The 27,613-nt window shown below is 44.9% G+C and overlaps 2 protein-coding genes across 3 annotated transcripts in view; both read right to left on the bottom strand.

Moving 5' to 3' along the window:
• Nucleotides 1-58: 58 nt before the first annotated feature.
• galnt11 (UDP-N-acetyl-alpha-D-galactosamine:polypeptide N-acetylgalactosaminyltransferase 11 (GalNAc-T11)) lies at nucleotides 59-19,520 on the bottom strand. Of its 2 annotated transcripts, none has more exons than XM_054622941.1 (12): nucleotides 19,340-19,520; nucleotides 15,780-16,036; nucleotides 15,537-15,660; nucleotides 14,092-14,258; nucleotides 13,415-13,540; nucleotides 12,919-13,168; nucleotides 12,504-12,621; nucleotides 6,098-6,250; nucleotides 5,783-5,998; nucleotides 4,926-5,030; nucleotides 1,351-1,488; nucleotides 59-1,205 (listed from the first exon to the last, which is right to left on the bottom strand). In XM_054622941.1, exons 2-12 carry the CDS (start codon nucleotides 16,000-16,002, stop codon nucleotides 1,074-1,076), a joined length of 1,752 nt encoding a protein of 583 aa, XP_054478916.1. In that variant the 5' UTR covers nucleotides 16,003-16,036; nucleotides 19,340-19,520; the 3' UTR covers nucleotides 59-1,073. The 2 variants fall into 2 exon arrangements, with proteins under 2 accessions (XP_054478916.1, XP_054478917.1); XM_054622942.1 differs by having other exon boundaries at nucleotides 15,780-16,033.
• Nucleotides 19,521-22,922: 3,402 nt separating this feature from the next.
• The window catches only part of LOC129111059 (histone-lysine N-methyltransferase 2C-like), a 63,407-nt gene continuing 58,716 nt past the window's right edge, over nucleotides 22,923-27,613 (bottom strand). The window contains 4 exon segments of the mRNA XM_054623354.1: nucleotides 22,923-23,914; nucleotides 26,665-26,773; nucleotides 26,990-27,064; nucleotides 27,442-27,557. Coding sequence (XP_054479329.1) covers nucleotides 23,822-23,914; nucleotides 26,665-26,773; nucleotides 26,990-27,064; nucleotides 27,442-27,557 — 393 coding nt within the window. The 3' untranslated portion in view covers nucleotides 22,923-23,821.

Genomic DNA, 27,613 nt, shown 5'->3' with positions numbered 1-27,613 from the left:
CTGAAGCCCCCCCCCCACTCTGACTAGATCACTGTGTTAAAATAATAACGACTTCCTGTTTTGAAGATTTATTGATGATGAAATGTTACGAAAACAATTTAAAAACTTCAATCTTAAATAGTGTCACTGTGAGGACGATCAGCTGACGTCCCTCAGGTGAGTTCAGGTCTACAGGTGAGTTTTTCACACGGTCACTGATGAATCCAGGATCTGGTTCTAAAGCAGAAACTCGTTGAGGTTCTTCTACTCCTCCTGGGTTCCACTGTCTCTCACAGAGATCCTCATCAGTCCATGATGTTCCTTACAGAACATTTAACATCTGAAGCTCGTCTCTTTGTCCACACAGATACTGTGAGGACCTACTTTACCTGTAGGTTCATGGAATCTAAAATTAAAAAGACTTCATGATATTCAGATATTCAGCTGTTCAGATGTTCCATATTATTTTTCAAGTGTTTAAAAATAGAGAAACATGAAAACTTAAAATCTGCTGGTTCATAAAAGTCGTCCTGAGAAAAAACGATCCAAAGAGTGAGAACGAACATTTAAATCACAGAGTCCTTAAAACATGATTGTCTTTAAACAAAACGGTCTGTCCTCCTCCTCAAGGAGAAGACCTCCTACTGGAGAAGAGACTTTCTCCGCATGGTGAAGGAGAACATTGCTCCTCCTCATGGTGAAGGAGAACGTTGCTCCTCATCCTGGAGACGAGACCTCCTCCTTATTATGAGGGAGAACGTTGCTCCTCCTCATGGTGAAGGAGACACGTTCTCCTCCTCCTCCTGGAGACGAGACCTCCTCCTCATTCTGCGGGAGAACATTGCTCCTCCTCATGGTGAAGGAGAACGTTGCTCCTCATCCTGGAGATGAGACCTCCTCCTTATTATGAGGGAGAACGTTGCTCCTCCTCATGGTGAAGGAGAACGTTGCTCCTCCTCATGGTGAAGGAGAACGTTGCTCCTCCTCATGGTGAAGGAGAACATTGCTCCTCCTCATGGTGAAGGAGAACGTTGCTCCTCCTCATGGTGAAGGAGAACATTGCTCCTCATGGTGAAGGAGAACGTTGCGCCTCCTCAGCCCTCCAGCTGCCACTGCTGCGCCTGAGACGCGTCACATATCGCCATGGAGACGTAACCTTTGGGTCCGATTGGCTGAGCAACGGAGAGACACTGTCCAACTGAGACCTGGTAGAGACGATTGGACTTCTGCAGGAGAGACAGACAGAGAGACAGAGAGAGAGAGACAGGCAGGCAGGGCTGCATTAGGTCAATAGGGGCCCAGAGACACCTGACAGCCAATCAGAGAGCAGGATATATGGTGACACAGTGTGTGTGTGTGTTGCTGTCTCACCCCCTGGCTCCACTGCTGGGATCCCCCTGAGCCGTGACACTTCATCAGTCTGGGGGGGTCAAAGGTCCTGACCTCTGACACGTCGAGACACAGAAGACCAGCCAAGACCAGCTGACCCTCCTCATCATAGGACCAGTCCTACACACACACACACACACACACACACACACACACACACACACACACACACACACACACACACACACACACACACACACACACACACACACACACACACACACACACACACACACACACCAGTATTACTAAACTTTCTGACTTCCATTATCCAGCTGGATAAGTTTTATTGGTTGGCGATGTTAATCTGCATATCTATGACATCATGACCATCATCATCACTATCACTATCATCATCATCATCATCACTATCACCATCACTATCATCATCATCATCATCATCATCATCATCATCACTATCCAGCCTATTTTAAAGAAAACCATGTAGATCTTTGCCCCTGAACTGCAGGCCAACATCTAAACTCTTTTCTTTCTTAGAGCAGGTTGTGTCCAACAAACTTCCTGCTGCACTGGAGAACATGTACGATTGGTTCCCTCTACTGAAGCCGCTGAGGGTTTCTAATGACGTATGAATGTCCTATAATGCAGGTGATGCTCCGTCTTATGCCGTCTTCACACCAAAAGCGAAGCGAATTCTTTTGCGCGTTTAGTTTTCATGTAAAGTCAATGCACAGATGCGAATATACGCGAGTAGACGCGAGATCGAGCCTGGCGGCGCGAATTAGGCGAAATCCCTTCATTCAAAAATTTGCGTGACACTGTGTAGCGAACACAAATCAGCGTTGAGATTCTCCTCCTGTCATCCTGTCACGTGACAAAGTCCAAAACAAAACAAAACATGAATTCTGACTTTTTACAAACAGCCATCATTACGTTGTTATTTCGGCGTCCCTTTTTGTACATTTATTAGGGCCGGAGCACCGACAACGTCGGGCTGCGAAGGCCCTAATGAAACTGTCGTGTTTATTATTATTATTCATCTGTCAAATGAATTGCCTTTTTGAGGGCCTTATCATGCTCAAAGTGTCAGAAAATTTGACATGCATATCAGGACTGGTGAAAAATTTGATATTTTCAAGGTCTCCCATTTGGATATGACAAAATGGCTCGCTAGCGCCCCCTACAAAAAAGATTTTTAAATAAATTTTCATTCGAACACCGTAAGTCCAATTGACTTGAAATTTCACACACATATGCTCCTGAATAAGCAAATAATACAAATAATCCCATTGGGACCCTAAACTCCGCCTACCGAAATTTTCCGCCATTTTGAATTTTCTGAAAAACACATTTTTGCGAACTCCTCCTGAACGCTCAGTCCGATTTCTACCAAATTTCCTGTGGATCATTATTGGATCAATGTCATCAAAAGTTATCAAAGGCATGTTGATATCTCATTTCGTTTAGAATATATGGACCAATGAACTTGATAGGGGCGTGGCTTCCTACATCAATACACATAACGTAAATACCATTTGACCTATAACCACGGAATTTGCAGCGTATGTCCACAAGGTATCCTGTTACATACCCTGAAATTTTCATTCCATTCTACCACTAGGGGGCGATACAGTAAATGGTCAATTTTCTGCATTTTTCTGCATTTTCAGGCGTTCAGGCCTCCTACACAATTTATGCAATCGACTTCAAATTTGGTCAGGATGATCTTTAGACCTTCATGATCAAAAGTTATCATAATGGTGAGGTTTGATCCAAGGACCTTGACGTGGTGTGGCGACCGTTTCGTGGCAACTTGGAAAATGGAAGTTGTTGTACATAGTATGTATTCTGGTACATAGTCCAATCTGGCCAAAATCTCTTGTGCATGATGCTGGTTCAGGGCTGAACAGATTCCAATGCAAAAAAATTCACAGAAGCATAGCGCCACCTACTGGCAAAAGGAAATGACAAGCTTTATACTTTGGCCTTAAGACCTTGTTGATGCATCATCCTGAATATTGTGAGTTTTTGTTCAACGACGTTGCCAGGCAACGCTTTGTTCGCCATGAAAAAGGAAGTTGATTTTTCTGTGGCTTGGGATGCTCATAAACTCATGGATCTTCTCACACGTGTAATAGGTGATGTAAATAAATATTTCGTATCAGATTCGTGCTTTGCCGTTGGAAATTGCCTCGATAGCGCCCCCTACAAACTTTCAAATAAGCTGCCCCAGCGCTACGTTTGACCTAGATGCATGAATTTTGGTAGGCGTATGTATCTCATGTGGACTTAAAAAAAAGCCTCTTGGGACCATGCTCCAAACCCAACCGGAAGTCAGCCATTTTGATTTTTGTGTGCATTTTCATAACTTTTTCGGTTATTTACAGGCGCTACACTTTGCCGAACTCCTCCTAGGCATTTCATCGGATCCACTTAAATTTTGGTCAGTACAATCTAAAGACCTTAATGATTAAAAGTTAACAAAAGTTTGTTGTTTCGCAGAACGCCGTTACCGTGGCGACGCATTGTTCGCCATGAAAATGGTGTTTTTAAAGGTTTAAAAATGCTTGAAACACAACCACACTTGGCACACGCATTAAAAGTCCAAAATGTAGTTGCCTGATATGATTTCAATGCGTCAGAGTTGCAAGACGACTCGATAGCGCCCCCTACAAAATTTTGACGAAGCAGCCCTCGCAGTACGTTTTACTTAAATGTATGAAATTTGGTAGACACATGTATCACATGTAGACTTAAAATAAAGTCTCTTGGAGCCATGCTCTAAACCCATCCGGAAGAGACAGAGGTTTTTTGGAGTGCAGCGAGCACTCCTGAGGACCTTTTTAGACTCTGTGGTGGCGTCAGCCATCTTCTATGGAGTGGTCTGCGTTCGCCGCCTCTTGAGCCCGCGTCCCGCCGGCACCCGCCGCGCGCAGTGCGAGGGCCCGATCCTCGCTGCTTGCAGCTTTAATTTATATTTGTTACCTTTGGGACAGATTGTAAATGCATATAATGTGGCTTATCATTTATATGTGGATGATATACAACTCTGTCTTTCATTCAAACCCAGTGAGGCTGTTAGACTCTCTAGTCTTCTAGACGTCTAAACGCATTAACGGACAGATGAACATAGTCTTCAACTCAATGATGATAAGACGTTCTGATTATTGCACCAATAATCAATAATCAGAACGCCTTATCATCATTGAGATGAAGTTGCACAGTATTGGTTAACTCTGCTCTGCTGGCAACTCCAACCTGCGCATGCCATCACCTGTCTCCCTCTCCTGTCTCCCTCTCCTGTCTCCCTCTCCTGTCTCCCTCTCCTGTCTGTCTCACCTGTCTCCCTCTCCTGTCTGTCTCACCTGTCTCCCTCTCCTGTCTGTCTCACCTGTCTCCCTCTCCTGTCTCCCTCTCCTGTCTGTCTCACCTGTCTCCCTCTCCTGTCTCCCTCTCCTGTCTCCCTCACTTGTCTCCCTCTCCGGTCTCCCTCACCCGTCTCCTCCTCCACCTCACCCGTCTCCTCCTCTACCTCCCCTGTCTCCTTCCTTAAATCATTGGTTGTGTGTGATCATGTGATCATGTGATCGGCTCACCTGTTCAGGGTTTCGAGGGTCACATGGTCGCAGGACAACGACTCCTCCCTTCTGACTGACTCGTCCTTGGGCCACCAGACAACGGCCGGTTGCTAGGTTACGGAGCTGAGAGATGTTGAGTTTGATCAGAGTGAGAACAAACAAACGTTCACAGATCATTGTCCTCAAGGACAGAAACATTCCACACTTAAAGCAGGTGATAATATAATAAAGTATTAGACGATGATTTAATAAAGTATTAGACTATGATGTAATAAAGTATTAGATTATGATGTAATAAAGTATTAGATTATGATGTAATAAAGTATTAGATTATGATATAAAGTATTAGATTATGATGTAATAAAGTATTAGATTATGATATAAAGTATTAGATTATGATGTAATAAAGAATTAGATTATGATATAAAGTATTAGATTATGATATAAAGTATTAGATTATGATATAAAGTAAATTATGATATAAAGTATTAGATTATGATGTAATAAAGTATTAGATTATGATGTAATAAAGTATTAGATTATGATATAAAGTATTAGATTATGATGTAATAAAGTATTAGATTATGATGTAATAAAGTATTAGATTATGATGTAATAAAGTATTAGATTATGATGTAATAAAGTATTAGATTATGATGTAATAAACTATTAGATTATGATGTAATAAACTATTAGATTATGATGTAATAAACTATTAGATTATGATGTAATAAAGCATTTTAGAACTCTTTATAAATGTTCCTGTCATGTGTAACCAGAGGAAGTATAACAACAACAGATCTTCTTATAGAACGTTCTAGATAAATGAGCAGTAACACAGAACATCTCAACAGGTGAATGAGAGCTTCAGGTACCCGTCCTCTCTGCAGGACTTTGGGGCGTCTCAGGCCTTTGTTGATGAACAGCGGCTGCTGCCTGTTGCCGTTGGCGACGGTCTGCATCTCGGGGTAGACCGTGTCCAGGTACCAGCGGAACGTGTGACACTGCAGCCGCTTCCTCAACGCCACGCGCTCACCGATGTCCCCGTAACCACGGTCACGGAGCTCTGGACGCAGAGACAGATACTGCTCCTGATTGGTCCACAGATACACAGGAAGTGAGGTCAGAGGGCGCGTCAGGACCATTCTGTGTGTGTGTGTGTGCGTGCATGCGTGCGTGCGTGCGCGTACCTTGTACTCGTCCATCCATACGTGCGCTAGCCGCAGAGAATTATGGGCCATGGTGTCCTGCCCCCCCGGTGAGCCGTAGGGACGCCGCTTCCTGAAGATGTGACCGACTCTAGAGCACGGGACGATGATCAGCTGACCGCCACACATCCAGATCTGAGCCAGGGATACGGGAGACACATAAGATAAGGTAAGGTAAGATAGCATAAGATATAAAATATAAGACATAAAATATCACCCTGTGGGCCCACCACCCGCAGGGATAGGCATTGGGGTCGGGTGCAATGTGAGCTGGGCGGCAGGCTGGGGCGGAAACCTGGGCGTGCTGACCCCCGGCATCACAGACTAGCTCTAGGGACGTGGAATGTCACCTCTCTGGCGGGGAAGGAACCGGAGCTGGTGCGGGAGGTGGAACGCTACCAGCTAGATATAGTTGGGCTCACCTCCACGCATAGCACCGGTTCTGGAACCAAACTCCTGGAGAGGGGCTGGACTTTTTCCTTTTCCGGAGTTGCCCAAGGTGAGAGGCCCGGGCGGGTGTGGGGATACTCACAAGCCCCCGGCTGAGCGCCGCTGTTCTGGAGTTCTCCCCGGAGAACGAGAGGGTCGCCTCTCTGCGACTGGGAATCGCAGGAGGAAAGTCTCTGACTGTCGTTTGTGCCTATGCACCAAACGGCAGTTCGGAGTACGCGGCCTTCTTGGAGTCCTTGGGTGGTGTTCTGGAAAGGGCGCCGACTGGGGACTCCATAGTTCTTCTGGGAGACTTCAACGCTCACGTGGGTAACGACGGAGAAACCTGGAGGGGTGTGATTGGGAGGAACGGCCTGCCCGATCTGAACCCGAGTGGTGCTTTGTTGTTGGACTTCTGTGCTAGTCATGGACTGTCCATAACAAACACCATGTTTGAGCATAGGGAGGTTCATAAGTGTACTTGGTACCAGAACACCCTAGGCCAAAGGTCTATGATCGACTTTGTAGTTGTGTCATCAGACCTGCGGCCGTATGTCTTGGACACTCGGGTGAAGAGAGGAGCAGAGCTGTCAACTGATCACCACCTGGTGGTGAGTTGGATCAGGTGGCGGGGGGCTGCCGGACAGACCCGGTAAACCCAAACGTGTAGTGAGGGTGAACTGGGAACGTCTGGCTGAGGATCCTGTCCGCAAGGTCTTCAACTCCCACCTCCGGAACAATTTCTCGTGCATCCCGGGGAGGCTGGGGACATGGAATCCGAGTGGGCCATGTTCAAATCCTCCATTGTGGAAGCTGCTGCTAGGAGTTGTGGTCGGAAGGCGATCGGTGCCTGTCGTGGCGGCAATCCAAGAACCCGCTGGTGGACACCAGCGGTGAAGGAGGCCGTCAAGCTGAAGAAGGAGGCCTTTCGGGCTTGGTTGGCCGAGGGTCTCCTGAATCAGCAGGCAGGTACCGGTTGGCCAGAAGGGCTGCAGCTGCGGCGGTTGCTGAGGCAAAAACCCGGGTGTGGGAGGGGTTTGGCGAGGCCATGGAGAAGGACTTTCAAATGGCCTCAAGGAAGTTCTGGCAAACCGTGAGACGACTCAGAAAGGGGAAACAGGGCTTTTCTCAGGCTGTGCTCAGCAGGGGGAGAACTGCAGACCCGGACTGGGGATATTGTCGAGCGGTGGAAAGAACACTTTGAGGAACTCCTGAACCCGACCAACACGTCCTCTGTGGAAGAGGCAGAGTCTGAAGACTCAGGGGAAGTCTCGTCCATATGCCTGGCGGAGGTCGTTGAGGTAGTTAAAAAGCTCTTCAGCGGCAAAGCGCCAGGAGTGGATGAGATTCGACCGGAGATGCTAAAGGCTCTGGACATTGTTGGGCTGTCTTGGTTGACACGTCTCTTCACTGTCGCGTGGAAGTCGGGTACAGTGCCTGTGGAGTGGCAGACCGGGGTGGTGGTTCCCATTTTCAAAAAGGGGGACCGGAGAGTGTGCTCCAATTATAGGGGTATCACACTGCTCAGCCTCCCCGGGAAAGTTTACTCCAGGGTGCTGGAAAGGAGGCTCCGTCCGATTGTCGAACCTCAGATTCAGGAGGAGCAATGCGGATTCCGTCCTGGACGTGGAACAGCGGACCAACTCTTTACCCTTGCAGGTCTGTTGGAGGGTGCATGGGAGTTTGCTCATCCAGTCTACATGTGTTTTGTGGACTTGGAGAAGGCCTTCGACCGTGTCCCTCGGGGAGTCCTGTGGGGGGTACTGCGGGAATATGGGGTACCTGGTTCGTTACTACGAGCCATTCGGTCCTTGTATGACCAAAGTGAGAGCTGTGTCCGGATACTCGGCACAAAGTCGAGCTTGTTCCCAGTGCGTGTTGGCCTCCGCCAGGGCTGCCCATTGTCACCAATCCTGTTTGTGATTTTCATGGACAGGAGAGTTTCCGGTTTGGGGACCTCAGAATCGCATCCCTGCTTTTTGCAGATGATGTGGTTCTGTTGGCTTCTTCAGAACGTGACCTTCAGCACGCACTGGGGCGGTTCACAGCCGAGTGTGAAGCGGTCGGGATGAGAGTCAGTACCTCCAAGTCTGAGGCCATGGTTCTCTTCCGGAAAACGGTGGATTGCACCCTCTGGGTTGGGAGTGAGTCACTGCCCCAAGCGAGGAGTTCAAGTATCTCGGGATCTTATTCACGAGTGAGGGTAAAATGGAGCGGGAGATGGACAGGCGGTTCGGTGCAGCGTCAGCAGTGATGCGGGCGTTGTACCGGACCGTTTTGGTGAAGAAGGAGCTGAGCCGAAAGGCAAAGCTCTCGATTTACCAGTCCATCTACGTTCCAACCCTCACCTATGGTCATGAGCTTTGGGTAGTGACCGAAAGAATGAGATCGCGAATACAAGCGGCCGAAATGAGCTTCCTTCGTAGGGTGGCTGGGCTCAGCCTTAGAGATAGGGTGAGGAGCTCAGACATCCGGAGGGAGCTCGGAGTAGAGCCGCTGCTCCTTCGCGTCGAAAGGGGCCAGCTGAGGTGGCTCGGGCATCTGATCAGGATGCCTCCTGGACGCCTCCCTTTAGAGGTTTTCCAGGCACGTCCAACTGGTAAGAGGCCCCGGGGTAGACCCAGAACACGCTGGAGAGATTACATATCTCGTCTGGCCTGGGAACGCCTCAGGGTTCCCCAGGAGGAGCTGGAAAGTGTTGCTGGGGAGAAGGACGTCTGGAGGACCCTCCTTAGCTTGCTGCCCCCGCGACCCGGCCCCGGATAAGCGGAAGGAAATGGATGGATGGAAGACATAAAATATAATATATAAGATATAAGATATCAAATATAAGATATAATATATCAAATATAAGATATAATATATCAAATATAAGATATAATATATCAAATATAAGATATAAAATATAAGATATCAAATATAATATATCAAATATAAGATATAATATATAATATATCAAATATAAGATATGATATAATATATAAAATATAATATATGAAATATAAGATATAAAATATAATATAATTATAATAATTAAGCCTTTATTAGTCCCACAATGGGGAAATTATTTCTCTGCATTTAACCCATCCCGGAGGAGCAGTGGGCTGCAATGAAGCGCCTGGGGAAATACAAGATATAATATATAAGATATAATATATCAAATATAAGATATAATATATCAAATATAAGATATAAAATATAACATATAATATATAAAATATCAAATATAATATATAAATAATCTAATCTAATCTAAGAGAGACAGATCTGAGACAGGGACACGGGGAGACACAGAAGATAAGGTAAGATATATAAGATATAAGATTAAAGAGATAAGATAAGATATAAGATATAAGATACAAGATAAGATATAATATAAAATATAAGATAAAAGATAAGATAAAAGATAAGATAAGATATAAAATAAACTACCGTATTTTCCGCACTATAAGGCGCACTTAAAAGCCTTTAATTTTCTCAAAAAACGACAGTGCGCCTTATAATCCGGAGCGCCTTATATATGGATTAATTCTGGTTGTGCTTACTGACCTCGAAGCGGTGTTGTGTGGTCCACGGCGCTCTGTCAACATGTTTTAGTACGACTTTGGTAAACTACAAAGCCGCACCGCAGCAGCATCACGGCCACCGTAGTCAGGAGCGTCAGGAGTAATACACACTGTGCTTCACCATCACATTACAGTGTGTGTGTATAAGGACCAACATGGCTCCTGTCAAGAGACACGCTGACGACGCGGACTGAACACTCAAGGCTGTCAGTCAGGAGAACATAGGGATAGAGCAGCTGCGAGAGAATCCAACATTAATGAATCAATGGTAGGAAGTGGAGGAAGCAAGAAGATGACCAGCGCCAAGTAAAGAAGAGCACACAGAGTAAAGAAGAGTAAAGAAGAGCACACAGAGTAAAGAAGACCTCACAGAGTAAAGAAGACCACACAGAGTAAAGAAGACCACACAGAGTAAAGAAGACCTCACAGAGTAAAGAAGACTACACAGAGTAAAGAAGAGCACACAGAGTAAAGAAGAGCACACAGAGTAAAGAAGACCTCACAGAGTAAAGAAGACCTCACAGAGTAAAGAAGAGCACACAGAGTAAAGAAGACCTCAGAGTAAAGAAGAGCACACAGAGTAAAGAAGACCTCAGAGTAAAGAAGAGCACACAGAGTAAAGAAGACCTCAGAGTAAAGAAGAGCACACAGAGTAAAGAAGACCTCAGAGTAAAGAAGAGCACACAGAGTAAAGAAGACTACACAGAGTAAAGAAGAGCACACAGAGTAAAGAAGACCTCAGAGTAAAGAAGAGCACACAGAGTAAAGAAGACCTCAGAGTAAAGAAGACCACACAGAGTAAAGAAGACTACACAGAGTAAAGAAGAGCACACAGAGTAAAGAAGAGCACACAGAGTAAAGAAGACCTCACAGAGTTTCCGAGGGAACAGGGAGAGATGGCCACAGTTAGAGGACACTGAACAGTGTGTTACTGAGCAGAGAGCAGCAGGTAGAAGTCTCTACAGTCTCTGTTCGGCTGAAGGCAGCAGCGTCAGCACGGACATGAACACCAATGACTGTGAGGCGTTCCTTCTTGGTGCTTTCGTTTTATGAGAAGACGTAATCTCTCCATCCGCACAAACTACCGTCTCACAGCAGCTGCCAAAAGATTACCAAGAACAAGATCACTGAAAAGAAGATCCGGCCAGAGCACATCACCAACACGGACGAGGTTCCCCTCACCTCTGATATCACTGCGCACCGCACCGCGCACCGCACCGTGGAGGAAACAGGGACCAGAACGGGGTCTCTACGCACCACAGGGGACGAGGAGTCATCCTTCACTGCAGCTCTAGGTTGTTCTAATGGTCAGACACTTTCACCCATGGTCATTGTCAAGAGGAAGACTTTGCCAAAAGAAACGTTTCCAGCCGGCGTCATCATCAAAGCAGAGCCGCAGACTGAGAGAGATGTACGGCAAGAGACCGGATGGCTTTTTACACAAATCTCCGTCCTGTTGATCTGAGACTCTCACCGATGCTGTCAAAACAAAGTGAAGCAAACTGATTCATCATTCCGGTGATTAACTAAAGAACTCCAGCGCTAGATGTTGGTGTCAACAGGGTTCAGAGTTAAACTGCGAGCTGCGTGGGAGCAGTGGAGGACAGGAGAACACACATCACCAGACAGGAGAACACACGTCACCAGACAGAAGAACACACATCACCAGACAGGGAGGCAGCGCCGGAGACTGCCGCTGCTATCTGCCGATGGACCGATGCCTGGGCTAAGGTGTCAGCCTCACCTGTGGGCCGAGCTTTCACTGAACAGGTAACCCAACGACACTGACTCTGACTCTGATAATGACTCGGGGATCGGGCATGCTGGAGGCCGTAACCAACTGTTAAACTCGGACACTGAAGATGAAGAATGTGAGGGGTTTGTGAGGAATGAACTGAAAGTGAGTGTATTGTTGTATTTACGTGTTATAAACAGGGTTGAGTTATTGTGAATACGCTAACGTTTGATTTAGCGGTTTCAGACTGTGTTTTTTACGTGTTACAACTGAACAGGGTTGGGAGTTATTGTGAATACGCTCATTAACGATTGAACAATGTTGAGTTATTGTGAACACGTTTAATAAAGTTTGACTGACTGTTTTCTTATAGTCCAGTGCGCCCTATAGTGCGGACAATACGGTAATGTTATTGTAGAGAGACAGATCCGTCCACACCGGCTTCCTCATGATTCACCTCTGATCTTTTATGTTATCTTTAATGATCGTTGGAGCTGCTTCTTGGTCTATTTTTGAACTGAATTTAACTACTTCCGGTTTTTATGCTAAGCTAGGCTAACCTTGTCCTGATGCTCCATCTGAACATCTCGGACTTCACTTACCGGCAGTTTAAAGTTAATGACACCTTCACTGACAATCAGTAAAACTGCTTTCTCACCCTGAAGGAGATCTCCAGGTTTTCCCCGCCCCAGATGTCCATGCCGGCGTCGTATTGGCCGAGCTCGTTAAAGTACTTCCTGTTCATAGCGAATAGACCTCCTGCCATGGTGGGAGACCTGAGGGGGGGAGGAGGAGGTGCGTCACTTTACAGCACAAAACCCAACTGGAGGAGGTTTGAATGTTAGTCATCAACCTGGTCGGTCAACTAGTTACCTGATTGGTCAGCTGGTTACCTGCTCGGTAAGCTGGTTACCTGGTCAGTCAGCTGGTTACCTGGTCGGTCAGCTGGTTACCTGGTCAGTCAGCTGGTTACCTGGTCGGTCAGCTGGTTACCTGGTCGGTCAGCTGGTTACCTGGCCGGTAAGCTGGTTACCTGGTCGGTCAGCTGGTTACCTGGTCGGTCAGCTGGTTACCTGATTGGCCCAGTGGCTCCCTCGGGCCCGTTGAGCTCGGCGGGGGGGACGGGGTCCCACTTGAAGTGCAGCCCCCAGTTGAAGCCTCCCCTGACGATGGGGGAGGGCGAGTAGGACAGCGTGTCGGCTGAGATGATGTCGATGACGGGGCAGACGACGGTGCGGCGGTCCTTCTGTATGGGAGCCAGCAGAGGCTGCAGCCACGCCTGGTTCACCTCGCAGTGACTGTCCAGGAAGACCAGCACCTCCCCTGGGAAAACACGCACAGATTTTCTGTTATGGAATAAGAGGTATGGATTAAGGATATAGGGACTAAGAATGCATCAATTAAGGAAGTAACAACAAGGATGGAGGGAACAAGGATTGTGGACTATTTGATGTAGGACATAAGGATGTTTGGATTAAGGATGTAGGCAACAAGGGATATAGGAAATCAAGTATGTAGGTAACAAGAATACGTGGGTTAAAGGGTAGGAAGTAAGGATGTAGGACATACCAGTAGCATGTGAGGCTCCTATCATGCGTCCTCTAATGAGTCCTTCTCTCTTCTGGTTCCTCACCAGTTGGACTTTCCCCTTCAGCTCCTCCTTGACATACCGATCCAAGTTGTCCTTCAGCTCCTCTGAATCAAACATGTTAGAACCGTTTAATACTAAGTACTAGTAGATACATAGAGACTAATGTATATAGACTTGATACATATCTATAGACCATCCATCCATCCATTTTCCGTAACCTGCTTATCCAGTTAAGGGTCGCAGGGGTGCTGGAGCCGATCTCAGCTGTCAATGGGCGAAGGCAGGGTTCACCCTGGACAGGTCTCCAGCCTGTCACAGGGCTGACATATAGAGACAGACAACCATTCACGCTCACATCCACACATACGGGCAATTTAGAGTCTTCAATGCACCTAAGCTGCATGTCTTTGGACTGTGGGAGGAAGCCGGAGAACCCGGAAAGAACCCACACTGACACGGGGAGAACATGCAAACCCCACACAGAAGGTTGTCCAGCCCGGGAATTGAACCCGGGCCCCTCTTGCTGTGAGGCAACAGTGCTAACCACTACACAACCGTGCAGCCCCATCTATAGACCAAATATATATATATATATATATATATATATATATATATATATATATGTTTATTGAAACTTGATTTTCCTGGTCGTTACCAAGCTCACTGTGGTCGTCCACCAGGATGATCTCGTGCAGCAGGTAGGATGGCGTTCGGTCCAGGACACTGTGGACGGTCCTCAACAGGGCGGAGAATGCCTCGTTGAAGAAACAGATCACTACGCTGGCAGAAGGTAGAGCCAGAGGATAAACCTTATCCTGACACCTGCAGAGAGAGATTATTAACCAGTTACCAATAACCAGTGGTTTGTTATCAATAACCAGTGGATTGTTACCAGTAACCAGTGGTTTGTTACCACTAACCAGTGGTGTATCAACAGTAACCACTGGTTTATTAGCAGTAACCAGTGGATTGTTACCTGTAACCAGTGGTGTATCACCAGTAACCAGTGGTTTATCATCAGTAACCAGTAGTTTATCAATAACCAGTGGTTTGTTATCAATAACCAGTCATTTATACCAGTAACCAGTCTTTTATCATCAGTAACAGGTGATTTATCCCCACTAACCAGTGCTTTATTACCAGTAACCAGTGGTTTATCATCAGTAACCAGTCATTTATACCAGTAAACAGTGGTTTATCCCCACTAACCAGTGGTTTATCACCAGTTAGCAGAGATTTTTCACCAGTAATCAGTGGTTTGTCACCAGTAACCAGTGGTTTATCACCAGTAATCAGTGGTTTGTCACCAGTAACCAGTGGTTTATCACCAGTTAGCAGATATTTATCACCACTAACCAGTGGTTTATCCCCAGTAATCAGTGGTTTGTCACCAGTAACCAGTAGTTTGTTACCAGTAACCAGTGGTTTCTCACCACTAACCAGTGGTTTATCACCACTAACCAGTGGTTTATCCCCAGTAACCAGTGGTTTGTCACCAGTAACCAGTAGTTTGTCACCAGTAACCAGTGGTTTATCACCAGTAACCAGTGGTTTATCACCAGTTAGCAGAGATTTATCACCACTAACCAGTGGTTTATCCCCAGTAATCAGTGGTTTGTCACCACTAACCAGTGGTTTGTCACCAGTAATCAGTGGTTTGTTACCAGTAATCAGTGGTTTGTTACCAGTAACCAGTGGTTTATTGTCAGTGACAAATGGTGCAGTATCTATAATCAGTACTTTTATCACTATTGATCATCAAAGTGATGTCACTATTGTTTAGAACAAAGTGATGTCACTATTGTTTAGAACAAAGTGATGTCACTATTGTTTAAGATAAGATAAGATAAGATAAGATAATCCTTTATTAGTCCCGCAGCGGGGAAATTTGCAATTTGCAGTTTAGAACAAAGTGATGTCACTATTGTTTAGAACAAAGTGATGTCATGTGAGGTCTTTGTCTTTAGCTCTGGGAGAGGAAACACTTTTGGATCTACAGTCGATGTCATCAGGAGAAACTCCTCCCTCATCACACCTGTCATGCTGACACCTGATTGGCTGGTATCAATGTCATGGGTATATGAGCCCAGTGCTCCTTACTGGGAGTCTCTGGTGTCGGGCAGCTCTCGGTGGTTTCCCAGTCTGGTGGAGATGAGGACGTTGAAGGCGTGTCGGTGGTACCCGCTGTCCCTCAGCTCCTGGTCTGCCTCGTTAAATATCATCCCTGAGGACGGAGAGAAGTTTAGTGGTCAACATATCTTCATCAATGTTTTTTTCATTTTCTGTCGATGGACGAGTCTCCAATATTCCCCAGCGGTACCTGAACACACCACAGACACTCACCCATCTCTGGCGACAGCTCCACTCCCTCATTGGCCAGCAGAGGCCGAAGCCCCGCCCTCCGGTCGGCCGGGCCCTTGGTGATTGGCTGGCTGCGGTGTCGTAGGGGGGTCCTGCCGCGTCCAGGCTCCGCCCCCAAAGAGAAGTAGAGGAAGAGGAGGACGGACCAGGTGGCCGAGGTGACGAGGCAGCCGTAACAGAAGAACCTCAGCGTGACACTGGCCATGGTGGCCGAGCGGGCCTCGCCTCACATCACACTGCTGACAGAGGAGCACTCAGTGATGACATCATCACATTCAGGTTTACCGAGGGGAGGGGCCTCACGATGCTAACGTTAGCCCCACAACGCTAGCTTCAGTAAGTCGTGAATGTTGTCTCTGAGGAGCCTTTCATCATTCTTTAATGAAACATAAATCAGATTAAATACATTTCCTTCTCATTAATCTATCAGAAACATGTTTTACTCTTCTGCTGAATAGAATAACTCATCTTATTTCCACTAATTGATTTTGTCTTTACCTTTAGCTAACATCTTATTTTAGTCACACCTGTTTCCTTCACTACGTCCTCTGCTGGCTCTCTGTTCTCTTTAAACACCTTCATTTAACTTTATTGATACAGATGACTTTACAGTCCGTCCAACATCAAACATGTCTACTAAACTAAATATCAAATAGAAAAGAAGAAAACCTCAACAGGAGGATCCGTAATAATAATAATAAAAATGGTGATAATAATAATAATAGTATAAATAATAAAAGTAATAATAATACTAGTGATAATAATGATAATAATAATAATGATAAAGATGAATGATAACTGATCTATGGTCAGTTTGATCTCTGAATAAATCGATCATCAGCTGATCCTGAATCAGAATCAATAAGAGGTAAACTGGTAATCAGCTGATAAACACCTGAGCAGGTGAGACGGTCAGGAGGTTGAGGACAGGTGTCAGGAGGCATGAGGACAGGTGTCAGGAGGTTGAGGACAGGTGTCAGGAGGTTGAGGACAGGTGTCAGGAGGCATGAGGACAGGTGTCAGGAGGCATGAGGACAGGTGTCAGGAGGTTGAGGACAGGTGTCAGGAGGCAGAGGACAGGTGTGAGGAGGCTGAGGACAGGTGTCAGGAGGCATGAGGACAGGTGTCAGGAGGTTGAGGACAGGTGACAGGTGTCAGGTGACAGAGGACAGGTGTGAGGAGGCGTGAGGACAGGTGTGAGGAGGCGTGAGGACAGGTGTCAGGAGGCATGAGGACAGGTGTCAGGAGGTTGAGGACAGGTGTCAGGAGGCATGAGGACAGGTGTCAGGAGGTTGAGGACAGGTGTCAGGAGGCATGAGGACAGGTGTCAGGAGGTTGAGGACAGGTGTCAGGAGGCATGAGGACAGGTGTCAGGAGGCATGAGGACAGGTGTCAGGAGGCATGAGGACAGGTGTCAGGAGGCATGAGGACAGGTGTCAGGAGGCATGAGGACAGGTGTCAGGAGGCATGAGGACAGGTGTCAGGAGGCATGAGGACAGGTGTCAGGAGGCATGAGGACAGGTGTCAGGAGGCATGAGGACAGGTGTCAGGAGGCATGAGAGGAGGAGGTTGAGGACAGGTGTCAGGAGGCATGAGGACAGGTGTCAGGAGGCAGAGGACAGGTGTGAGGAGGCTGAGGACAGGTGTCAGGAGGCATGAGGACAGGTGTCAGGAGGTTGAGGACAGGTGACAGGTGTCAGGTGACAGAGGACAGGTGTGAGGAGGCGTGAGGACAGGTGTGAGGAGGCGTGAGGACAGGTGTCAGGAGGTTGAGGACAGGTGTCAGGAGGCATGAGGACAGGTGTCAGGGGGCAGAGGACAGGTGTCAGGAGGTTGAGGACAGGTGTCAGGAGGCATGAGGACAGGTGTCAGGAGGTTGAGGACAGGTGTCAGGAGGCATGAGGACAGGTGACAGGTGTCACGAGGCAGACGACAGGTGTCACGAGGCAGACGACAGGTGTGAGGAGGCTGAGGACAGGTGTCAGGAGGCTGAGGACAGGTGTCAGGAGGTTGAGGACAGGTGACAGGTGTCAGGTGACAGAGGACAGGTGTGAGGAGGCGTGAGGACAGGTGTGAGGAGGCGTGAGGACAGGTGTCAGGAGGCATGAGGACAGGTGTCAGGAGGCGTGAGGACAGGTGTCAGGAGGCGTGAGGACAGGTGTCAGGAGGCATGAGGACAGGTGTCAGGAGGTTGAGGACAGGTGACAGGTGTCAGGAGGCAGAGGACAGGTGTGAGGAGGCTGAGGACAGGTGTCAGGAGGTTGAGGACAGGTGACAGGTGTCAGGAGGCAGAGGACAGGTGTGAGGAGGCTGAGGACAGGTGTCAGGCGTCAGGAGGCATGAGGACAGGTGTCAGGAGGTTGAGGACAGGTGTCAGGAGGCTGAGGACAGGTGTCAGGTGTCCTGTTAATCATTCTGCCCCGTCTTTGAGAGAACATTTACGTTACAGATAACTCCGTCCTACGCAGAACTCCTTTAAGAAATCTGCCGTTTAAGGTTCCTCCAGTGGCACAGAGAGCAGCCATGTTCACCTGTCACTCTACCATACTCACAGGGGTCACCTGACGTGGAGTAAAGGTGAGGTCAGAGGAGGAGTAAAGGTGAGGTCAGAGGAGTAAAGGTGAGGTCAGAGGAGTAAAGGTGAGGTCAGAGGAGTAAAGGTGACGTCAGAGGAGGAGTAAAGGTGACGTCAGAGGAGGAGTAAAGGTGACATCAGAGGAGTAGAGGTGACGTCAGAGGAGTAGAGGTGACGTCAGAGGAGGAGTAAAGGTGATGTCAGAGGAGTAAAGGTGAGGTCAGAGGAGTAAAGGTGATGTCAGAGGAGTAAAGGTGACGTCAGAGGAGGAGTAAAGGTGATGTCAGAGGAGTAAAGGTGAGGTCAGAGGAGTAAAGGTGACGTCAGAGGAGTAAAGGTGAGGTCAGAGGAGTAAAGGTAACGTCAGAGGAGGAGTAAAGGTGATGTCAGAGGAGTAAAGGTGACGTCAGAGGAGTAAAGGTGACGTCAGAGGAGTAAAGGTGACGTCAGAGGAGGAGTAAAGGTGATGTCAGAGGAGTAAAGGTGAGGTCAGAGGAGTAAAGGTGATGTCAGAGGAGTAAAGGTAACGTCAGAGGAGTAAAGGTGACGTCAGAGGAGTAAAGGTGAGGTCAGAGGAGTAAAGGTGATGTCAGAGGAGTAAAGGTGACATCAGAGGAGGAGTAGAGGTGACGTCAGAGGAGTAAAGGTGAGGTCAGAGGAGTAAAGGTGAGGTCAGAGGAGTAAAGGTGATGTCAGAGGAGTAAAGGTGACGTCAGAGGAGTAAAGGTGACGTCAGAGGAGGAGTAAAGGTGATGTCAGAGGAGGAGTAAAAGTGACGTCAGAGGAGTAAAGGTGACGTCAAAGGTGACGTCAGAGGAGTAGAGGTGACGTCAGAGGAGTAGAGGTCTACCTGTCCGATAATGGAGCTCGCTAGCTTAGCCTCCGCTAGCTTAGCCTCCGCTAGCTTAGCCTCCGCTAGCTCAGGTGCTAACAGCTGTAGCGTCACGTGTCCCTGAACGCGGCTCACCTGTAGGGTTGCTCAGAGGCAGCGGCAGGAGCCCGACGTGGTTCGGGTCCGGAGGAGGACCGGAGGAGGAGCAGCGGAGCAGCAGAGGAGCAGCAGCAGAGGAGGAGCAGAGCCGGATATAAACAGACCGTTACGAGGTCAGAGACGTCACAACACGTGACTTCCGCTCACGGCTGAACCCTCACCAGCGGCTCCGCCTCCAGGACCACGTGGTCCGCGTGTTCCGGGTCCACACGTGACTTCCTGGTGACGTCACCAGCTTTTCGCGCCGCTCCCGTCTCCTAGCAACCAGTTCTCATAAAAGAGTATAAAACAGTTAAAACATTAAACTGGAGGAGCTGCTGTAAATAGCGTTAGTTTGTCTGTTAATAGCGTGACGTAAGGTCTGATCAGGTCCCTTGCTTTTAGTTTTAACACTTGTATCTGTAAATATTCACGAGTTAAAACCCAATAATTATATTTAAATGTGAATTATCCCGTTGCTGGTCCACTAGTCGCCATGTCATAAAAAAAGAATCAACTTCACCGGCACGCAATGCATCTTGGGATATGTTGGGATATGTTGGGATACGTTGGGATACATTGGGATATGTTGGGATACGTTGGGATACGTTGGGATATGTTGGGGTATGTTGGGATACATTGGGATATGTTGGGATACGTTGGGATACGTTGGGGTATGTTGGGATACGTTGGGATATGTTGGGGTATGTTGGGATACGTTGGGGTATGTTGGGATACGTTGGGATACGTTGGGGATACGTTGGGATACGTTGGGCTATGTTGGGATATGTTGGGATATGTTGGGATACGTTGGGGTATGTTGGGATACGTTGGGATATGTTGGGGTATGTTGGGATACGTTGGGATACGTTGGGGTATGTTGGGATACGTTGGGATATGTTGGGATACGTTGGGATATGTTGGGATACGTTGGGATACGTTGGGATATGTTGGGATACGTTGGGATATGTTGGGATACGTTGGGATATGTTGGGGTATGTTGGGATACATTGGGATATGTTGGGATACATTGGGATACGTTGGGATATGTTGGGGTATGTTGGGATACGTTGGGGTATGTTGGGATACGTTGGGCTACGTTGGGCTACGTTGGGGTATGTTGGGATATGTTGGGGTATGTTGGGATACGTTGGGATACGTTGGGATACGTATGTTGGGATACGTTGGGATACGTTGGGCTACGTTGGGGTATGTTGGGATATGTTGGGGTATGTTGGGATACGTTGGGATACGTTGGGGTATGTTGGGATACGTTGGGATACGTAGGGGTATGTTGGGATACGTTGGGATATGTTGGGATATGTTGGGATACGTTGGGATATGTTGGGATACGTTGGGATACGTTGGGGTATGTTGGGATACGTTGGGCTACGTTGGGGTATGTTGGGATATGTTGGGGTATGGTGGGATACGTTGGGGTATGTTGGGATATGTTGGGCCGTGAAGGATCCATCAGTTGTATCCTCTGAATCTGGTAAAGTAGGCTGCATTTGTCGGCCGCATTAGAAGGGGTCGTTGAAACGGGACAGCCCCTCATTGGTCTACAAATACACCTCCGAAGGAGGAGACGCTGGATTGGGACACAGCTAAGTGTTTTACAAAATAAAACTACACACTTAAAGGTTCCTGAGGACCCGGACCCACCAGAGACCAGAGTCCAGAGAGACCAGAGACCAGAGACACCAGAGACCAGAGAGTCCAGAGACCAGAGTCCAGAATCCAGACACCAGAGAGACCAGAGACCAGAGTCCAAATATATAAACCTGTATGAGCCGATACGGAGAACCGATCAGATACCATTGATAATCAATAAGCTGTGAGCATCACTTTGACGTCGACTTATTGACTTTGGAAAACTAAATAAAAAATATAAAACAATTATCATTTAAATAAAGTATTAATCTGAGATGGAGTCACGTCTTCAAAGCCCCTCAGAGGGTTCAGTGGTCAGGCTGTGAAAGGCCTCATCGGGAGAATCCAGGATATAATGGACTCAGGGAACCAAAGGTTTTGGGTCAATGGGTCGCCTCCTCTTGACGTCCCTCAGCTCGTCTGCATCACAAGATGGGATCAGGGTTCTGGTCTGCTCTGTAGAGGATTTAGGAAAAACTAGGTGTTTTAGCCCTGAGGTGGATTCTCCTTGAGTCCCAGTTTAGCAGAGCCTGTTTGAGGATCCAGTCTGCGCCAACTGGTCTATCATCTTGGTTTGATTTTCCATCACTGAATCCCCATGTGGATCTAACGTCCCCTGCTTTAGGGAGTGACAGGAAATGAAGTGTTTGTTTGCTGGTTGATCACATCAACGGCACATTAAAGGACAGCTACTCTAGCAAGTTCTTACCAAGCACGTCAACTCTACCAGGATAAGCACTTCTACACCTCTTCAGGTGGCATCACGTCACCCCGGCCCCGGGAGTCCTGAGACTGATCCAGACTAGTTTCCAGCATCTTTCCTTGGACTCCCGGGAGTTGTGTTTACTTACCAACCTTCTGCTGCTGCTGGTTGGTGGAGCTGAAACACTACGAGGTTTCAGACCTTCATACCGAACGTCCCCCTCTACAGGGACGACCTCTTCATACCCTCATTGATGAGTCCTCAAAGGTCTCTGACTCAACTACCCCTGAGGAGGACCCTCCCTCCTGTCTGGATGAATTCACATCCAATGATTCTTACTGATCATCGTGGGATAGTCGTTGTACGCACTCGTCATTCTTCTTGTTCCATCGTCCATCGAGGACAATAGAGACGTTCTAGATCAGACCTGCTGCTCTGGGACTGTGGAGGTGAGGACTCACTGTGATCTCAGCGAGGCCGAGCCACCTTTACCCGATGGGTCACCCTTTACCAGATCAATCAGCATTAACCTGCTGAGTCACCCTTTACCAGATTGGTCAGCATTAACCTGCTGAGTCATCCTTTACCCGATCAGTCACCCTTATCTAAGTCATTAGGTAATGGTCTGACATTTTATATTTCAGAGTATATAAGATGGGCAGAGTCGCTGCCCATCTTTAGGCGCAGGCTGAAAACTCACCTCTTCAAGAAGTACTACCCTGAGCCTTCCTCGTAGCACTTATTGCACTCGTATTAGTTGTTGCACTTACTGTATTTGTATCAGTTCGCTGCACTTATTGAATTTGTATTTGTTTACTGCACTTATCCTATTCGTAGTAGTTTGTAGCACTTACTATATTCGGATTAGTCTGTTGCAATTATTGTTTTCGTAGTAACTTGCCTCTGCACTATACTTTTGCTCTGGCTTATGCTTTAAGATGCTTGTTTAAGAAAGGAGATGCACTTATGACTTCTGGTGACTAGTAGTTCTCTTGAATACCTATGTTGAATACACTTCCTGTAAGTCGCTTTGGATAAAAGCGTCTGCTAAATGACTGTAATGTAATGTAATGCCATGAACCAGAACAAGTTTGAGGGTTAAACAGTTTGTCGGTTTCTGTTCTGACAGAAGCCAATCCAAATTTAAAACCGACCAACAGCGTTGTCATGGAAACGTAGCACCACCGCCAGGTAACCCCGCCCCCAAAAATAATACAGTTACTGTTCAAGATGTAAAATATTTTATTTTCTGTAAATTATTCTAAATCAGATTCCACATTTTCCCCAAAACAAAAACAAACATCATCATTACTATTGTCGTCATGGTAACACTCTGTTTACGTGAATATTAAAAAACAAAACAAGGCTTCATGTCGTCTCACTGAGTCCTCATAAACCTCATATGTACAGCAGGACTCAACTCAAAGTGAAAAAACATCAACATAAAAACGCCTGCAGCCAAAACGCTGGGAGAAAAAACACAGAGACTAAAGTCACATGACACCTGCCCGAAGTCTTCATCCAATCAGCACGCACCGCGACAGGAAGCGGATGGGCAGGTGATGAAGGTGAGGATGAGGACGTTAAGGTAGCTGTCGGTGGAGTGATTTCTAAATGTTTAGTTTTTCCTTTAGATTTATGATACAGTTATTTACAGACTGAGAATCCGGACCTCGAACTCACCGCCGATTTAGAAAATAGCTTCATTCAGTAATAAATACAAAAAGAACAAAATCTCTTATTTTACAGGAAATTAACAAAACGCAGGAGGAGGAGGAAGGAATCAAGTATGTTTCAGTGGGCATTGATCTCTTTTTGTATTTTATATTTTTCATAGTGCAACTTAATGACGAAGACTTTCTGTAATTTCACATTTACATCTGTATATACACACAGAGGACCAGCCTCGTCATAAGCCCCGCCCCCTCACCTGTCAATCATTCATCCCAATCAGGATTAGCCCCGTCCCTCCCTCCAATCATTATTACATGTGTGATCAGGCTTATTAATATATTCACTTCTGATATGAAGTGTAGCTCCGCCCACGCGGCGACGGGCGATCGACACCCAGACTCCAGAGAGAGAGAGAGAGAGACAGGTAAGAGTCAGAGATTTGTGTGTCTTCAGTTCATCCATTTCCTGCAGTTCACGGCTCCACAGTGACACGGGATCTTATGTTGATCGTCCTCCAGGTCAAACTTGTAGTCGTAGGACAGCTGAGACAGGCAGCGATGGACAGACAGGTATTAGAGGGACAGACAGACATTAGAGGGACAGACAGACATTAGAGGGACATACATTAGAGGGACAGACAGACAATAGAGGGACAGACAGACATACATTAGAGGGACAGACAGACATACATTAGAGGGACAGACAGACAATAGAGGGACAGACAGACATACATTAGAGGGACAGACATACATTAGAGGGACAGACAGACATTAGAGGGACAGACATTAGAGGGACAGACAGACATACATTAGAGGGACAGACAGACATACATTAGAGGGACAGACATACATTAGAGGGACAGACATTAGAGGGACAGACAGACATACATTAGAGGGACAGACATTAGAGGGACAGACATACATTAGAGGGACAGACAGACATTAGAGGGACAGACAGACATACATTAGAGGGACAGACAGACATTAGAGGATTATAATTCTACTATAGTCATTGATGCTGTTATTATAAGTATTCTTAATGTTTCCTTTGTTACTCTGCTTACTACTGTGATTATATGAATCATTTGTCATATACATTGAATGTTGCTTTATATTTATTACTCCTATTGATTTATATAGAGTATTCCTATTGATTTATGTTGATTACTCCTATTGATTTATATTTATTACTCCTATTGATTTATATAGAGTATTCCTATTGATTTATGTTGATTACTCCTGTTGATTATTCCTATTGATTTATGTTGATTATTCCTATTGATTTATATTGATTTATATTGATTACTCCTATTGATTTATATTGATTTATATTGATTACTCCTATTGATTTATATTGATTACTCCTATTGATTTATATTGATTACTCCTATTGATTTATATTGATTACTCCTGTTGATTATTCCTATTGATTTATATTGATTACTCCTATTGATTTATATTGATTACTCCTGTTGATTATTCCTATTGATTTATATAGAGTATTCCTATTGATTTATGTTGATTACTCCTATTGATTTATATTGATTACTCCTATTGATTTATATTGATTACTCCTATTGATTTATATTGATTATTCCTGTTGATTTATATTGATTATTCCTGTTGATTTATATTGATTACTCCTGTTGATTTATATTGATTACTCCTATTGATTTATATTTATTACTCCTATTGATTTATATAGAGTATTCCTATTGATTTATATTGATTATTCCTGTTGATTTATATTGATTACTCCTGTTGATTTATATTGATTTATATTGATTACTCCTATTGATTTATGTTGATTATTCCTGTTGATTTATATTGATTACTCCTATTGATTTATATTGATTATTCCTGTTGATTTATATTGATTACTCCTGTTGATTTATATTGATTACTCCTATTGATTTATATTTATTACTCCTATTGATTTATATAGAGTATTCCTATTGATTTATGTTGATTACTCCTGTTGATTATTCCTATTGATTTATATTGATTATTCCTATTGATTTATGTTGATTATTCCTATTGATTTATATTGATTACTCCTATTGATTTATATTGATTACTCCTGTTGATTTATATTGATTATTCCTGTTGATTTATATTGATTTATATAGATTACTCCTATTGATTTATATTGATTATTCCTGTTGATTTATATTGATTACTCCTGTTGATTTATATTGATTTATATTGATTACTCCTATTGATTTATGTTGATTATTCCTGTTGATTTATATTGATTACTCCTATTGATTTATATTGATTATTCCTGTTGATTTATATTGATTATTCCTGTTGATTTATATTGATTACTCCTGTTGATTTATATTGATTTATATTGATTACTCCTATTGATTTATATTTATTACTCCTATTGATTTATATAGAGTATTCCTATTGATTTATGTTGATTACTCCTGTTGATTATTCCTATTGATTTATATTGATTATTCCTATTGATTTATGTTGATTATTCCTATTGATTTATATTGATTACTCCTATTGATTTATATTATTGATTTATATTGATTATTCCTGTTGATTTATATTGATTATTCCTGTTGATTTATATTGATTACTCCTATTGATTTATATTGATTATTCCTGTTGATTTATATTGATTACTCCTGTTGATTTATATTGATTACTCCTATTGATTTATATTGATTACTCCTATTGATTTATATTGATTACTCCTATTGATTTATATTGATTACTCCTATTGATTTATATTGATTATTCCTGTTGATTTATATTGATTACTCCTATTGATTTATATTGATTATTCCTGTTGATTTATATTGATTATTCCTGTTGATTTATATTGATTACTCCTGTTGATTTATATTGATTTATATTGATTACTCCTATTGATTTATATTTATTACTCCTATTGATTTATATAGAGTATTCCTATTGATTTATGTTGATTACTCCTGTTGATTATTCCTATTGATTTATATTGATTATTCCTATTGATTTATGTTGATTATTCCTATTGATTTATATTGATTACTCCTATTGATTTATATTGATTATTCCTGTTGATTTATATTGATTATTCCTGTTGATTTATATTGATTTATATAGATTACTCCTATTGATTTATATTGATTATTCCTGTTGATTTATATTGATTACTCCTGTTGATTTATATTGATTACTCCTATTGATTTATATTGATTATTCCTGTTGATTTATATTGATTACTCCTATTGATTTATATAGAGTATTCCTATTGCTTTGTATTGATTATTCCTTCACAGTGAGCGGTGTACCTCTTCTCCTCTCTGGATGCGTCTACAGGAGCTGATGATGATCTTGTTCTCCTTCTCCACATTGACCACCTCTGTGATGCAGTTAGGAGAACACGAGTGGTTGATGTACCTGTCAATCACAGACAGAGGGCGGGTCCTTTACATGATCAATAACAAACCACAGAAAGCGTTTAAAGTCTCAGAAGGTTGAAACATTGTTAGAGAAGGAAGGACCCATGATGAATGTGTGTCAATATAAAAATCAATGGGCGTATTGATTATCTTCACAGGGAAACTTTGATCCAGTGATCACAGAAGATTTAAAACCAGTTTGAACTGGTCTCACCTGGCTGGTCCTCCAGTGATGGTGGCGTCGATCACAAAGTCGTTATCGATCCGGAACATGTACACACCACGGTTCACACACACACACACACACACACACACACACACACACACACACACACACACACACACACACACACACACACACACACACACACACACACACACACACACACACACACACACACACACACACACACACACACACACACACACACACACAGTGACTGAGTGCTGGTTTTGAACTGGGAGCTTAATGGTCATATGGTGTAAAGTGGGTTTTATTTAAAACACAATGTTGAGTATTTAATTATTATTTCAGTAAAAAGAGAACAAACAAATAAATAAACGTGTTTAAACATAAACCAGAGACCAGATCAATATCTGATCAACTATTGATCGTGTGTGTGTGTTTGTGAGTGACTGTGTTTGTTACTGTGTGTATGTGTTACCTGTGACTCGTACAGCCTCTCCTTGCGATTGGCTACTTCACTCCTGATTATGGTGCCGATGTACTCGATGACCATGGTACATTTCTCGATGTCTCTGGTAGCGTAGAGACCCAGACCCTACACACACACACACACACACACACAATCAGTGACCTGTCCATGTGTCGTGTTCC

This window comes from Anoplopoma fimbria, chromosome 21 (assembly GCF_027596085.1).
Source record: "Anoplopoma fimbria isolate UVic2021 breed Golden Eagle Sablefish chromosome 21, Afim_UVic_2022, whole genome shotgun sequence".
Taxonomy (NCBI): Eukaryota; Metazoa; Chordata; class Actinopteri; order Perciformes; family Anoplopomatidae; genus Anoplopoma; species Anoplopoma fimbria.
This window is presented reverse-complemented; position numbering and strand designations above follow the sequence as displayed.

Excerpts from the sequence above, each read along its gene's own strand:
- galnt11 (XM_054622941.1), bottom strand. The coding sequence starts at position 16,002 with ATGGCCAGTGTCACGCTGAGGTTCTTCTGTTACGGCTGCCTCGTCACC. Across the intron at positions 12,622-12,918 it reads GGAGCCACTGGGCCAATCAG|GTCTCCCACCATGGCAGGAG; the intron begins GTAACCAGCTGA and ends TCCCCCCCTCAG. Across the intron at positions 1,489-4,925 it reads ACCCTCGAAACCCTGAACAG|GACTGGTCCTATGATGAGGA; the intron begins GTGAGCCGATCA and ends GTGTGTGTGTAG.